Genomic DNA, 17,107 nt, shown 5'->3' with positions numbered 1-17,107 from the left:
CAAATAAAAATCAAACCTATGCCACCTATTTTTGGGGATATTACAGCAACCAGCCATTACCCAACTCTACTACAACTATTTAACGTTAATGAATATTATTAGAATCCGACTAGATGATTATAACAGCGACCGACAGCAAAAAGAAGTATATGAAGAAGGGTTTACTTGTTATAGTCCGACGAATTAATTTAAAGCAGCAAAAAAGAGGTTCTTCTAGAGACCTCTTAATTTAGTAAGCTTTCATGTGAGTACCACAGTTTCTGGGTTTCAGTTTCCGCTAGTGTTTGAGCTAATTGGAGATTCCGGGAGAGAGAAAGAGAGAGAGAAAGTTCCAAGATGATAGAGTTGCTTAGAAGCTTCGGCTTAGAATTCGACTTCTTTTGTAGCCAAGAAAAATAACGACCCATAACTGTCTGTCTCCGACACGCGTCCCGCAGAGATGCCCTCACTACTGGCCTGAATGAATTTGGAAAGTTATTTTTTTGTTCCCTTTTTATGTTTTAGATGGATCATTTTTTAGGGAAAAAAGAGCTTAAAAATTATTAAAATTTTAAAATAAGCTATCGTTCAAATGAAAATAATAGGGGCAATCATGAAAATAATTTAATTATTTTTACAAATTTATAATTTTATTCATTTTTTTTAATTTTAACAATTAAATTTAAATTAACTTAATTACATGCAATTTTATCTAATATGAAAAATTAATTTAGATATAATGTATTCATGTTAACTTAGTATATTAGATGTCATATAATATTTGTAGAATTCACTAAAAAAAAAAAAAAACTTATTGTACTATTTTATGTGTACATGTAAATCTCACAAATATTATTATTATACGAGATCTAACATGTAAAGTCAGTATAAATAAATATTCTCTCTAAATTGATTTTACATGTTGAATAAAATTGCATCAAATTGAACTAATTTGGATATAATTGATAAAATTAAAAGAATTGGATAAAATTATAAATTCGCAATATAAGATTGGGTTATTTTCATGATTATCCCAGATTAGTATTGTTAAAAGAAATATAATTTTTTATATTTTAGTATAATATGTTTTAAAACTTTAATAATATTCATAAAATAAGTGAATATGTTATTTTCATGAAAATTTATACAAACATATGAAATGATTTTGTACCTTTCTATTTCAACCCAACACTTTTTAAATTATTTAATTGAAAGATAATTACAAGAAAAGAATTATGCTGAACCGATATTAGAGTTTAGGGTTTTTGTATAAGAAGTTTTTAGTTTAAAAATGTTAATTTTTGTTAACTATTTCTTAATAGCATGATCCAAACAGTTCTAAGAATCCCCTAAAATAATATTAAAGATAAGAATAAAATGCATGATCTTTTTTGTTTTTTCTATTTCAAGTCTTACTTTAAAAAAAAAATAGCAATTAAGGTTCTATTCCTTTCAAGGAAACCATTTTTTAAGGTTTGGTTTGTAATTGGTTTGATTTTAATCTAAAATTTATAAATTTGATTATGATTGAATTAGATATGAATTTATATAAAATTTAAACCATCCTAATTCAAAAATATCTTTAAAATGATCTATTAATTTAAGAATATATTTATGATGTGTTATCGATTATGTAACATCCCAAAAATCTTGAAGATAATTAATAATTATTAATTATGGTATTTGAAGTCATTATTGAGTATTTAGAGATTTAAGAAAAAATAATAATTTATGTCGTTCTGAGGAAATAGAAAATTAAGGTAATTAATTAAATTATTTGAGAGTATTTATGAAAATAATAAAATAAATTAAATTAAATGGATTTCTGGAAATTATGGGGTGGTAGTGAGATAAGTGGTAACAGTGGTGTGGGGTATAGGTGTCGGTTTTCAGAAGTTATGGGGTTTAAATGTGATTTCCGTAAGCTGCTGGGTAAATGTCTTTAAATATAATTGGAGGCATTTCTTGAACAAGGAAATAGCTAGGCTGGGTGGCTTGGCATGTGCATGCGCGAGGTTGGGGCGCAGGATCGAGCTGAGGGCGAGGCGTGGCCACTGTGCTCAATTTGCTGGACTTTTCCCCCGGTTGGGGCGCCAAACGGCGCCGTTTTTGGCCCAAGCGGCAGCAGCCTTGGGCTGCGACGTGGCCGCTTCTCGGCCTTTCTTTTTTGTGGTTTAAAAGCCACTTAATTTGATATAAATTGGGGGAGGCTTCGGCAGCAAGCAGCGGGTCTTTAAAGGCCTTAACGAGGGTGTTCTTGGACAATTCGCATAGGAAGAAATTGGAGAAAGAAAAGACAGTCAGCAGTTTAAGAAAAATGGGAGAAATTAACGAGACTTTGACGTTATTTGGTGTTCAAAATATTTAGGTAAGTGAAAAAAAATTAGTAAAAGTATTGCATATTTAAATTATGTATTTTTCATGACTAGATTATGTGATTAAATTTAATTAATTTGAGTCGTTAACTTGTTATTTTATACAAAACATTTTACTTCGCAACAGAAGCACAAAAGAGGTAGGAATCAGCCGGTTTTAGGCAAGTTCATAACTCTCTCATCGTGTTCTTTATTTCCCGTGAAAGTTTTCGTGATTTTTTATGTTTTATTCTCTCCCTCACCGTGACTCGATTCCACGCATTAATAATAATAATCTGCGTGGTAACCATCCTATGACCTACATTTTATTAATAAGTTTATTGTTAATGGAATAAACTAAGCAATAATGTCTTGGTGTCTTTCATTTCGTCCGTCACAAAGCTCAATATCGTTTCGTTTTTTTTGGAATGATGTCGAACCTGTTAGGACTAGATTAATAGAAAGTGGCTATAGCCAAGATTATGGGATTAATTTATCATGAATGTGGAGATGGTTCCCTGTGTATGAGAAGAAATGAGAACGTGAATGACATAATGATGTCTATGTTGTTATGGATAAAGTGTGTGAATTGATGAGCTTAAGTGGCTAAGTTTAATGTTGTCTATCTGTGTCTTAAGGGTATGGGGTACAAAGTACAAAGCCACTAACTGTTGACCGTGGGTCGTGGCAACCGATGGCTGTATGTATAGGTGTCAGTCATCAGTTGCTATGATAAGCGCTAAACGGGCCAGTAGAGCTGGTACTGCCAAATTCCCGCATTGATTGTGTGCATATCATGATTGGGTAGCATTCATTTGAGGAACATGGCTTGTGTGTAATGGGATGTATGAGCATTACATGACCCGGTTGGTCTAAGAGTCGACTTGAGTTCTTTAGGTAAGCCGGTGAATTTAAAGCATATCGTATGTGTGAATTCCTATGTGAGCGTAGCATTGCTTGATGCTTGATTTATGGGGGCCTTGTTATCACGTTTATGCTGCAAAAACCATTGCATTTCTTATTTGTTGTACTGCATGGTGAGAATGTGCGATTTTAAGTGATGAGTAAGGATGGTGGGCGTGACCCACAGAAAGACCTTGGGGTGAGACCCACAACGACTAGGGATGGCAATTGTAACCGAAACCGTGGGGAATCGAACTGAAACCGAACCGGTTAACACGGTTAAAAACCGTTTGACTGGGTAATTGTTTGGTTCGGGGAAAAACCGAACACTGTTTCAATGGGTAAGGTTTGGTTATGGTTTTCACTAAAACCAAACCAAAACCCGAACCGAAACTAAACCGAATGGTGGGTAACCGAACCGAATCGAATATATATATAATATATTACATATATAATATAATATGTATATATAATATATATTATATACAACCCAGCCCACCCGAGTCTAGCCCACCCCAGCCTAATTGCCTTGCTTGCAAAGCCTTCTCCCCTTCTTTTCTCCTTTCTCTCTCGACCTCGCTCTTACTCTCTCTCACCCTTGCTGCCTCTCGCTTGTCCGCACGCTCTTGCCCTTGCTCTCTACATCTCTCTTGCTCTCGCTCGCCCTCGCTGGATCTCTCTTGCTTTCGCTAGGGCTCGGCCCCTACTCTCGCTTGCCCTCGATCTCTCTCACCCTTTCTGCCTCCTTTCTCGTGCTCCTCTGCGCGAGCTCGCTAGTCGTCCTCGCTCTCTGCATCTCTCTTGCTCTCACTCGCCCTCGCTAGATCTCTCTTGCTCTCGCTAGGGCTCGGCCCCTCTTGCTCTCGCTCGCCCTTGATCTCTCTCACCCTCGCTGCCTCTCGCTCTCTGCCTCATCTCTCTTCATATTAATTTATTTTTTATATTTATAATTTTGTTAGATGGAGTTGGCTCATTCATTTCAGATGGATATGCATCAATTTACGAAGAATATATTAATGTTATTGATGAAGGTATTAACTTTCATAACTAATTTTTTTTAGCTTAAATTACAATTTAATTATGCACATATTAATTTATTGATCTTAACAATTGTAGGTTTGGAAATATGATTTTATATCCAATAAGTTTTGTAACTTTATGCAAGAATAAGGTAACTTTATTAGAATTTATCTTTGTTTGTTGTGAAATTATCAAAAAAATTTATGAATGCTATTTGTTTTTGTTTGTTGATATGGATTAAATTAAAAAAACCATGATTAAACCGAAACCGAACCGAAACCGAATGATTTGGTTATGGTTTTAAATTTTTAAAATCAAATGGGTAATGGTTTGGTTTTGGTTTTAGTAATTGAAGTTTGGTTTGGTTATGGTTTTGGCAAAAATCGAAACCAAACCGAACCATTGCCAACCCTAACAGCGACAGAAAGACCTTGGGAGTGAGACCTACGGTGGCAGAAAGACCTTGGGAGTGAGACACACGGTGACAGTAAGACCCTGGGGTGAGACCCACGGCAACAGTAAGACCTTAGGATGAGACCCACGGCAACAGTAAGACCTTAAGGTGAGACCCATGGCAACAAATTATGTTAAGAGTGACATGAAAGGACGTGTAAGAAAAATGGTATGGTGATAGCTTATAAAAGACTGATAACAGGTTTGTATGTTGAATTTGGGGGCCAATGTGTGTTTTATGTGGTCTCCAAGGACCGTTTATGTGAAGTTCATTATATGATTATGCATTTAGAAATAAGGTAGGTTTTGGGTATGGCATGAAATAACGTTGTATTGGCACGAATTGCATGGGATGTTATGTGAAGAGCTTCGTCCTTATCCTACAGCCTTTCTTTCTAGAGTTTGCTGAGTCTTGTAACTCACGTTTGCTTTCCGTCATTCCAGGTAAGGATATCCTGAGATCGTAGGTGCGTCCGACAGAGTTGGATCTCGATCGTCGAGTCATGATAGTAGATGCAGAGAGTTCTCCCGAAACTAGATACTGTGTGTCGTGTGTTTGTGTCAGAGTAATGCTTCTATGTTTTTGAGTCAAGTGTATGTTATGTAAGGCCAGGTGGGCCCAAATGGTGAATGGTTATGTAAAGATGATTATGAAATGTTATATGATAAAAAGATTATGATTTTAGAAAGAGTTGTAGTTGTGTTATTGTTCGGTATCATTTAAGTAATGACCATCTCATACGATCCTCTTAGTGTACAGGGACTCGGGGAGGCAGGCTGTTATAGATCATGATCCACTAACAAGAAGATTCAATTTAGGAAAAGAATATCAACGTGTTTTGATAAGAAATATTCTATGTCATTTTATCATTTTTATTTTTGCACAATTCGAACAATCTAATAATAAATTTTTAGATAAATAAATTTATTATTATATTTAAATAACTAAAATTTGAGTTAAAAGAGATAGAAGGAAATTAAAATGGGAGAATTAAGAGAAAAGGAGAGAAGTGAAGAAAGAAAAGTGGAGAGACAATTCTCATTCTTTCTTTTAAATAATAGTCAGTCACCCAAATCCAAATGGCAAGGCATGGTGTTGGTGGGAAAAGTGGACCAATTTTGATAATTTTATATTTATTTTATTATATTTATCTTCTTCCATATCTTTATTATAAATTTAATTAATACTGATCTTGTTGTCTTTGCTTCTAATTTTCAAACAAGAGAGAAAAGGTAACAGTATAATACTGATCTTGTTGTCTCTTTTCTTCTAATTTTCAAACAAAAAAGAGAAAAGGTAATGGTACAATTACCTTTGAATCATTACTTTCCCATTCTCCATAATACTCTCTCACTCAATAAGACAGACGGACTGATGTTACCACTAACCAACTTTGAATATTCAAACACTACTAGTTAGCAATATAATGTTTGGATTTGACTTTTATTCTCTCTCTCTCTCACGCTTAGCAAATGCCCCCCCCCCCCCCCCCCCCCCTCCCTTTTTAATTATGTGATTGATTTTTTTCTACATATAGGATTCCATCATACTATATATATAATAATTGTAAATAAAAATGCAAAACAAGTTAATTATTAATTACTCATTGAAGCAATAATAATAATACAAAAAGTTAAAGAGGAACATTAGTCTGAGATAACACTTTAGTTAATTTTTTTGTGTGATGACACAGAAATGAATGAAACAATTACATGCATGCATGCACGTACTTGATGCTGAGATTCTGGAACGAGAGAGAATATTTCGTTGATTACGCGAACGTACGTACGTACGTACTTGCCGACAACAAATAAATAAAATAAATCCACTAGCAATGTGATGTGATCCCCCCATCAAAAGCTTCGGAGCGAAGAATGAATATAAAGCCCGACACGTTTGACGCCAAACCGAATTAACGCAAACGATTCTTTTCTATTCTATTCCCTTCTGAGCCTGAGCTCTCTCTCTCTCTCTCTCCTACTCAGATGCCACTCTCAAAACTTTGAATCTTCCATTCTCTCTCAACGACTCGACTAATTAAGATGGAGTGATGTAGACAACTCTGAATCATCCATTTATAGGCATTGTGATGCAACAAAGTTGTTTAATTTCTCTTGCAGATCAGATGGGACTTTTTCTTTATTAATTAATTAATAGGAAGGTATGCAAATGCAATGCTTATTATCCATTACGTAAAAAAATTCCACGATTTTAAGTCTTCTTAATTTAGCTATATATCAGATTTATATATATATATATCACATTAAATAAATGCACTATATATATATATATATATAGGAATAGCTTCACATGTAACATACTTAACACAGATAGATGATGATTCTTTTTTAAAGTAGTGGAATATATACTAACAATGAGTTTTTTTGTCCACTAAATTTGAGATGATCATCATCTCTGGAATCTTGCGCACCAAACGACAAATTTTAATCTTGATAATGCTTTTGTCACGGTATCAACACCGTTTGATGTATTAATTAAAGCAACTTAGGTTTCACCAACATTATGCACCATATTGACAAACTGGCCAATTTTTCACACTTGAGAGGGAGATCTGAACCCAGGGTGCCCACGTAACTGCGCAGAGGCAAGCTTCCTTGCGTACTGCTTAAGCGTAAAAAGCTTATAAGATCATGATAAAACTAGCAGCCAAGGAGACAGCAGATCTGGGCTCTAGCTCTTGGCAGCCGCTTCTTATTTTTACTTCTTACTTCTTTCCGGCAGCAGGCGTGAAGAAATTAAGACATGGAAACTCGCCACAGCAACCACCACCAGGGAAGAGACAATGATCGGAGAAAAGCCCTTGCTCAACATGGACATATTCCGACTGTAGAGCCTTCCTCCGGCCAAGAGGCCGATCTGAGTACTCCATCATTCAAGCAAGCTCTTGTCGCCAAAGTCCTCGGCAAAAGGGTCGAAAGCCGGAGGCTTTCTATTCGCCTTCATCACCTGTGGCGTCCCGAGGGAAGAATGGAAATCGTACTTCTCGCCGGAGACTTCCTCTTGGTGAAGTTTTTTCTCCTTTCCGATTACAACAAAGTTTTCGCCAGCATCCCATGGACCATCGACGATCACTATATCGTCCTTCAACAATGGTTTCCTAACTTCAACCCTTCGGACGCCGCGATCACCCATGTCGCAGTTTGGGTCCGCCTCCCGAAGCTTCCAGAGGAGTGCTATGAGGAAGAAACCCTGTTGAAAATTGGAAAACTAATCGGGGAAGAAGTTGTGAAGATAGACCATCATACCAAAAGCCGAACAAAATTTCAATTTGCCCGGCTGTGCATCTCGATCGATCTTCGCAACCCCGTTGTTCCTTTCATAGTAATCGGTGGATTATTGCAGCGGATTCAATACGAGGGGCTGGATCTTTTGTGTTATCAGTGCGGCCGATATGGCCATCGACAGCAACACTGTCTAAACTTCCCTTCACTCCATAATCCTCCATCTTCTCAGCCAGAAATCCCGGAAGAACTCTCCTTTCTTGAGAAGACATCATTACAAAGGTTTCCCTCACTCTATGGCCCTTGGCTTCAGTTTCGTCGTCGTGGAAACCAGCATGTGATGATGAGAAGAACTGGAACGTTCCACAGAGAAGAGCAAGTCCAGCAGGTACAAAGAGGCAATAATAATACATTGAGGAGGCCTCTTGATCTCCAACATGGGGAGGGCACCAGCACATCCAAATCTGCAGAAAATTCTTTGCCCGCGGCTGTTTCCCTTTACAGTAAAAGCCTCCCGTTCCAGCCAACTGCTCGTACTCCTTCCAAGCCGCCGCTGGGCTTCATCAACGAGTTGCATCAACCCCAATCCCCAGCGGCAATTGAGTTGTATTCTCAGGTGTTGCAACTCTCGGTAGAGCAGTTTCAGATTATCAGTCCAGCTGTTGACTTGGAGAAACTCATCGTCGAACGAAACAATCCGAAAGTGGTCGCCATCGATTCAAAGATTCCCAGACTTGACATGGAAGTGAACATGTCGGGATTCTGTTATTGGAACATAAACCGGCACAACATATGCTTCATACCTAAAATGATTGATCACACGGAGTATTCGATCCAGAAGCCCCCAAAGAAACTTCTAATTTGGAGTTGCCGTGGAGCTGGGGACGCCAGGTTCTTGCGTACTATCAAGGATCTCTGCCGGCAACACCAGCCATCCATCGTACTTCTTTTGGAAACAAGGGCTTCCGCTAGCTACGGGGATCAAGTTGCCGAGGAAATTGGTTTTCCCCATCCGTTTGTTACCGATCCTGAAGGCTTCACCGGTGGGATATGGCTGTTGTGGCGCAAGGATGATCTTGAGATGAGGGTTTATTCGGCTGGTCCGCACCATATTCATTTGGGCGTTGAGTTTCCCATGCCTGAGACGTTGATTTTCCATGCACCAGATGCTGGGACTGAACCTCAGTATTCGAGGGTCTATGGCGAAGATTCCGAAGATTGATCACGAACTAGAATCACAGAGGTTTGTAATTTTGGGTTGAAAATTTAAGGGTTAATTTACAGAGGATTCGCATATTGAATGTGAACTCGAACCTATAAACAGATTCGCCGTCGTCTGTGGACAAGAATCTGAACTGGAAAAGCATGTCTTTTTGCTGTGTGGTTTGGTGATATTGGTTGGTTTAGGCAAAACCTAAAGTGTATCTATTACTAATTAAGAGAGAGAATGGTGTGGCAGTAGGAGTGCAATTTTGTTCACCCCCGTTAAAGGGGGTGAACAAAATCGCACTCTGGCAGTAGTACTCTAAGGAGAGTTGGGTCCTTTGGATTCTAGAATAAATTTTGTTTTATGTTTAAACATGAATAATATATGTATAATAATCAATTATCAGTGTATTCTCATATATGTTGGAGTATGTTGTTCCTCATTTCACAGTTTCAGATGCAAATACTTGTGTGATAGAGACTCGATGGAGAGAAGTCTAAAGTCCTGTTCTTAATTGATGGTAAAATTTTTAATGATGGAATACAAAACTTATTTACAGATAAAATATTTAACATCAAATGTAGTATAATAAATTTACCCTTATCTTCTACTTAGAGAACGCACGAGAGACGGCATCAAAGGCCTTCCTTCCAAGAACACCAATAAAAAAAATATAGAGTAATATAAAATAAGTGCAATAATCAATCAATCATAAAAATATTAAATTTTTCCATAAAAAACTCCTTCAATGCTAAGAGTAAAAATCATAGAAGCGGAGTTCATCCAAAACTTTCACTATCAAATAAATAATGGAAACATACGAAAATCTTCTCTAATTGTCATTAACTAGAGATACATAGCAAATATATCATCAAGAATAACCACTTTCGAAACTAAACAATTGCAATATGAAATAGAAGAGATCTCATCGAGTAGAACCTGTTAACATAAAGCTCCAAAACTAATCTACACTATTTAGATTGTAGAATTATGTGTTGTAAACACGATGGTCAAATTTCAAGTAAATCAAACCACAAATCGAATTCTAAAGAACCTCATGATCAAAATTAAACTATACCTCTTTTTTCAAATTTTACATTTTTCTTCTCACTTTTTTCTTAGTGTGTACGGTTGTCACATTAGGAAGGGTTAAAACCCTTTAATGCTTGATACTTTTTAGAATAAAAATATCTCTAAATCTTTCATATAAACCTAATTCATATAGGCTTTACTTTATTTAATTAATAATTAAATAGAAACTAATGGGCCACCTCCACAAAGGAGGAAACCCAGCCCAACAGAACCTAGTTCAATGTGTTAATCTATTCCTTGCTTGAGTTTCTCTCGCAAAGTCTTCCAACTCCTTCCAGATAAAATTCAACATCAACAATATAAACCTAAATCCAATTAAATTTTAAGTTTTAAAATGAACTCAATTGTTAAGGGACAAATCGTTCCAACTCAATCAAATTTGAGTATAATTGGATCTGGTATCAATTTAATAACTTACACGATCATACTAAAAAATTATACTCAAAGCCCTTAAGACATCAAAATATTACGATTTATAAGACTTGTAATTTGGCAACAACAAATCAAAGAAGCCCAATTTAGTAAGAGTAGTCCACTAAAACTAATTCAAACAAAATTTTATAATCTACAAATGAAAGATGCTTTAGGTTTGGATAAAATTGAGGACCTTCTAGAATTGCCATTGGCCAATTGATTCGGTCAACTTAGGAGTCATTGACCCGGAAGGTCTAGCTTGAACACTCAAACCAGTATTGATTAGATCTGATTTTCCAAAATCAAGCTTGAACTAAATTATAAAAAGATAATAAACCAAACTAACTAAATCACCCTTGTTCTAGTTAGTTACTGAGTCTCCCCAAGACCCATTAGCCATTGAGCATCCCTATTAACTAATATTTTATAGTGGAAATGGCAAATGTGAATTCAGCCCTATTTTATATATGATGCTTCGCTAGAGCTCTCCTATTACAAGCCTTGATTCAACTTTAAACACACCCTAATCCTAAGTGTCCAACTTCAAACACACGTTAATCGATATAATCACTATTTATCAAAAAATTAAAGAAAAAGGGAAAAAATTGCCCAACTACATCTAAAAATGGCATCGGTGCATTGTGTGCTTATACAATTTGAATTAAACTCAGAACTTAGTATATCTACATGCCATTAATGAAATGCATATTGCAAACAAGAAGCTAGCTAGTCACCCCTGAATCTTCGGGTGGCTCCCCACTTGAACAGACCATCTTCTCTCACCTTGGGTTCTGATTCTTCAGCATTTCAACTCTCTTTCTTTATCAATTCTAGCCTTTATGCTTGATTTTATATATAATTCTAGGGGGAATCTCCTCCCCATTTGGGTGTCTTTCATTGCTCGATAAAGTTACTTCTAATTTATATCTTAATTCCTATTGCTGCTTGTACGATGAAATTTAGCAAGGTTGGTGGGACTATTAGTTTCATGAATCGTAGGAATTGGTGCCATGTGCAGTGGTTGGACTATAGTCCAAAACCGCTGGCGCTTTGCATATATTCTCGATCGCTTAAACTAATAATTAACAACCCTACAATGCTACTTTCAAAGAGAATTTTGTGGATTGGTTTAACAATGTCAGCACAATTGAACTGAATTAATAAGCAGGGTGATGTGGGGAAGACGATAAAGTTCCCGGCGGCTGAGCCCGGGAGGAGGGGCTCCGGGAACACAGAAGCTGTGAGAAAGTACAGGCAGAAGAAGAAGGCTTACGCGGCTTACTTGGAGGAGGAAGTGAGAAAGCTGAGGCTTCTGAACTGGCAGATTGCGGAAAAACTGCAGCGGCTGGAAGTGGTGGAATCGGAAATCGTGAGGCTCAGAGGCCTGTTGCTGGATCTGGGAGGAGAGATAGACGAGGAGTTGGCTGGGTAGGAAGAGGCGGATCTGGGGGAGGGCTCGACTGGGATTCAGCCCTCCCCCAGATCCATTTGAACATTTGATTTCCTTAACAACTTGCCATTGAGTGACCTAATTTCCTTAACATTTGATTTTCAGATCTATATAGATTATTTTTTTTTTAATTTTTGAATTATCAGTTCATGTTTCTCAAGCCCTAATACAAATATACTGTTCATAATCTGACCCAAATTAAAAAAATATATTATATATAAATTTATTACATTAACTTTATTAATTTTTAGCTCATACGTTCTAAATTCTTGAATTCTAGCTCTTGGGTTCTAAATTCCTAGATCTGCCCTTGGGGGGTGGGTTTTGCCCCCCAGAACTGTGCAATGAAAGCGGAATAAGGGTGCAGCGGGAGAAGATGAATACGCCGGGATGCATCGGCGCCGGAAGCTCTCAGCGGACGGATGATGATGATGATGATGGTGCATAACTCTTTGACTTTTTATGGAATCATTTGATATTGCTGTGGTTATATTATAGTATTTTGAACATTAAACTTTGCTGGTTCTTGGTTGAGATTTTGAGGGTGAGCATTTGTAAGAAGGAAATCTTTGACAAAAAGTATCCATTCTTCTCGCTACAAAACGCTTGAATATTATTACAGTTAAGGCTGGAATTGTTACTTAGGCCCGGCCTGGTGGGCTCTATATTATATATGACTCCACCAAAAGATTTGAGTTTGATAAAGCAATTGGTGGATCACTAAACACAACACAAGGAAAACTGAAAAGTGCTTGTCTGGTCCTGTTCTGTTTCCCATTTTTTATATATTTTTTACTTATATTTTATATATTATTATTACAAAATCTATTTTTGTTGTAATAAAGCAAAAACTTAAAATTTCTCATGAAAGTATTGATGTGGTTATGCTACTATACTTGGTACTCAAGAGCTCAAAAGTCCGACCAGATAGATGCAAAGCCCAGGTCCAGTTCTCTTAATGTCTTAATCTAACCCATTAAGTGAAAGCCCAAGTCAGACATATACAAATACCCAGAGTCTACTCTACTCTACTCTACTCTCTACCCTTTAAAGTTTCAATCTCTATCTTCCGTCTTCCACTTCCTCTTTCTCTCGTCTTCTTCTCCAAGCTCCCATTTACAAATTACTTCACCCTTATACATTTTTATTGTTTTTCTTACTAGGTAAAAAGATATGAAGGGACTCAAGGCCACATTGTCAAGGCCCATTTTACGGTGGCCTGGTCCCTGGTGCACCCTACACATCCTTAATACCCTATTAGGAACCATCCTTGGGTAGCATCATCAATATCCCTCCCCCAACTTTAAAAAAAAAAAAAAACAAAACTGTGCACCGTGTGGCGTTGGAACATCCAAACAATAATGGATTTCTTTCTCTCTTTTTTGATAATTTTTGAGAGCATCCTTAAATTCGTTTCCTTCTTTCTCAAACTATAATTACTAAATGAAGACCCTTCTCGGGTTTACTCTTAACAGCTCTTCAAAGTGATAACAAAAAAAAACTTATGCCTGCTAATACCATACTATGCTTGAGAATATCATGAATTCAAGATGATGTTTTAGGTAGAAATGGCACCACAATGCCCTCTGTTTTCAAGATTAGAGTTTACAGGGGGTTGATATCACATGTAAAAACACCCATGAACTAAGCCACAGACAAAACATAAACTTACAGAATTTCTGCGAGTTTTCTAACTCTGACAGGGACGGGAAATGTGCCAGCCCATGGAAACAGTCTTGCAAGCCTTGGCGATCTTATAGGATTAGGTAGAAATCCCCAAAAAGGTGTTGCATTGAGCAAGGTAAAGCCCTTCACCAATTGTGGGTTACATGCTGCAAAGTAAAGTGCAACATATCCTCCAAGTGAGTTGCCCACACCATAAACTGGTTCCTTAATGACCAGTTTGGTGCCAATTTGGTTAAAGTGCCAATTTGGTGCAATCACTCCTCTCAACCCGAGAAAGCCATGTAATGACAAATGCTTATGATCCGGTTATATTACTCTGATAAGGAGAGAAAAAAGAAAATTGCTACAGTAAAATCCATAACTAGATGCTGCAAAATGTTATTCTCACTATACTATTACAACAACGAAAGTACCCTAAATTTTTTCAGAAATTTTGACCACAATAATCGATCCTTCACATAACACCAATGATATTAAGTGTAGATTTTGCAACTTAATTACAATTCATTCACATCTTTACGCTTTCAAACTAAAATAGCCTTTACATTGGCTCAAACAGAAGGCATATATATGAACCATTTTACCTTACTGTTGTGTTCAATCATAAATATAACATAACTTGTTCAACATGTACAGTGTTTCATTCGTTGGTCGTACATTCAATTGGTAGAAGTATCATATAAAGGAAAATCGTAAATGAATGTATAAAATGAAAGGCACCTAAAGTTAGGGGGTGAACCTTGTACAAAGACTACCGCCAGGAGGCATACCTTGTACAAAAGAATAGCAAGAAGCCAGGAGTTCCTCCTAAAGACTAAGAACCAAAATGAAGATCATCCAGAAACTGTTATTAGAACAAGCAAAAAGGAGTATCCATCCTCAACCAAGCCAATAGTCAAGGCAATGTAGCTATATATTCAACTGCAAAACCAAACTCTCGAGTCTTCAAAAGCTCCCCTATATCTTTCTTTCCATACACACCACCAAACACAAAGTGATGGTCATCCAGGTGGATCTCTATATTGATGGTGACTGGCCCCAAAAAACGAACATCTGGCCCCAAAAAACGAACATAAAGCTCTAATTTCCTGAGATTGGCATAACCCCCCAGTGTCCCATAACAGAAAAATAACACCAATCTAAAACCATTTGGATATGCCGCGTCTCTATTCATTATATATGGGATTTGCAGCAGCAGTATGCCGCTTGATTTCATTGTAAGAGTTGAAGGTTTAAGATGTCAGACACCAAAAAATCATAGAGGAGATAAGTTAGCTCAGTGATTCACAATGTTTCTTGGTAAGCAAAAGAACGAGAAATATTGCGTATCTTTTCCCTCTATTCCAAAGAGATGAGGAACAGGATAAAAGATAAATTAGCAACTAGTTAACCATGGCATTGTTGGATAACTATCCCAGTAGGACTCAGATACTCCAATCTATAAAACACTCCCAAATCAATGAACTGATTTTCGGAAAATTATGTAAAATTTTTTCATAGACAAAAATTTGTAAGACATGCTTTTTTGATGCGTTCCCATCCTTAACCATGACTAGTCACCAAACAACTGCTAATATAGAAAAATCTGTGCATAGTTTGCCTAACAACCTTAGATCATAAGAAGGCTTAGTCTTGGAGCTTTCACACAATACTTGCATGTAAATTAACTCTAAGCATGCATTTTTCATTTTCTATTTTCTGTAGAGCCATTATGGTATCTGAAGTAGGAGCAACGTTTGCTCCTGTCATTTCTAAAATGGCTCAAAATGATATTATATATGAGGATGATACAGCTTTTGGGATCTCTCCTCACCAAGTTTGTATTATTTACTTCTTGCTACAAAGCTCATAATTTTATTATAATATATGTTTATTTCTTATAGGCTAGAAGTACCAAATAAACCAATGAGTAAGAAGAGCTGAATGCAAACGTCGGTAGCAAATGACTGACAGAGTGAATTATCATAAACGCTATTGAAGACAGTGGAAAAATATGCAGTCAAAAGAACAGATCAGTCATAAAATTCCACTAATTGAAAGTTCAATTCTATCAGGTGCAGCACTAAGATGCAAAAGTTCCTAAAATTTTGGGGCAAGGAAATACACCAAAAGTAGAATTTTGTTCGATATAAACAATTGAAAACGAAGTACATGGTTCATAAAGTAAGCAAATTGAAGAATAACCCTACTTGAAGATATCGTTTCTTTAGACACAGTTATGTTGCCATCAAAATCTGCAACATTGAACACTTAGAAAAGAGAGCAGACTTACATTTTCTATGAAATATTGAACCTTTTCGTGCCATAGGTTGATGGATTAAGCAAGCTATCCTGGCCAAGGTTCACTTTTGTCACCAAAGGCCCACAGAGAATTTTTTGGGTTGTGATTTTAAAGTATGGGCGATAGATTTTCTCGGACATGGCTTGTCATTGCCATCGCAAGATCCCACTAAGGAGCCAACACCAAAACCAGGAAGAAAGAGCGCACTGAAGGGGCATTAACATTTTCAGATACTGAATTTTCGTAATGACATTAAGTTTGGGCTTCCATTCCCAAAAATAACTGGTTATTGGAGCACCAGAATCACCATTAGATTCATCTGGTAAACTTGGAAGCAGCACCTAATTAGCTATCGGTTCCCCGTTTTCAGCAGCATTTCCCAGATTCTCTTCATGATCAACTACATTAGAGAGTTATAGCCACTATAGACCCTCAAATCAGCCTTCCTTTTTTATGGTTTAAAAGCCACTTAATTTGATATAAATTGGGGGAGGCTTGGGCAGCAAGCAGGGGTCTTTAAAGGCCTTGAATAAGGTTGTTCTTGGGCCGTTGGCAGAGGAAGAAATTGGAGAAAGAAAAAGGCGCGGCCAGCAGTTAAGGAAAATGGGAGAAATTAATGAGATTTTGGCGGTCATTTGGTGTTTAAAATATTTAGTTAAGTGGGTAAAAATTATTAAAAGTATTGTAGATTTAAATTATGTATTTTTCACAATTAGATTATGTTGATTATGCGGTTAAATTTAATTAATTTGAGTCGTTAACTTGTTATTTTATATAGAATATTTTACTTCGCAACGGGAGTACAAAAGAGGTAGGAATCAGTTTGTTTCAGGCAAGCTACTAACCCTCTTCTCGTGTTCTTTATTTCCCTTAAAAGTCTCCATGGTTTTTCAGGTTTTATTCCCTCCCTCATCGTGACTCGGATCCACGTATTAATAATAATAATCCGCGAGGTAACCATTCTATGACTTATATTTTATTAATGAGTTTATTGTTAATGAAATAAGCTAAGCAATGATATCTTG

General features: G+C 36.7%; 1 protein-coding gene and 1 long non-coding RNA gene across 7 annotated transcripts in view; one reads left to right on the top strand and one right to left on the bottom strand.

Moving 5' to 3' along the window:
• The first annotated feature begins 7,251 nt into the window (after positions 1-7,251).
• The window catches only part of LOC127801418 (uncharacterized), a 55,508-nt gene continuing 45,652 nt past the window's right edge, over positions 7,252-17,107 (top strand). For 4 of the 6 annotated variants that reach the window (XR_008023055.1, XM_052336569.1, XM_052336565.1 and 1 more), the window contains exon 1: positions 7,252-8,843. Coding sequence is in view for 4 of the 6 variants with exons in the window: in XM_052336569.1 (XP_052192529.1) it covers positions 7,474-8,843 (1,370 nt within the window). In the remaining 2 variants the exon portion in view is untranslated. The other 2 variants (XM_052336566.1, XR_008023056.1) reach the window with 2 other exon arrangements.
• Positions 8,604-17,107, bottom strand: part of LOC127801419 (uncharacterized) — a 55,086-nt gene continuing 46,582 nt past the window's right edge. The window contains exon 3 of the long non-coding RNA XR_008023057.1: positions 8,604-8,755. This is a non-coding gene — a long non-coding RNA (uncharacterized LOC127801419). The remainder of the gene's footprint in view (positions 8,756-17,107) is intronic.

The sequence above is a fragment of the Diospyros lotus genome, chromosome 5, assembly GCF_014633365.1.
Source record: "Diospyros lotus cultivar Yz01 chromosome 5, ASM1463336v1, whole genome shotgun sequence".
NCBI lineage: Eukaryota > Viridiplantae > Streptophyta > Magnoliopsida > Ericales > Ebenaceae > Diospyros > Diospyros lotus.
The sequence above is the reverse complement of the archived record's forward strand: the minus strand, read 5'-3'. Positions and strand labels throughout refer to the sequence as shown.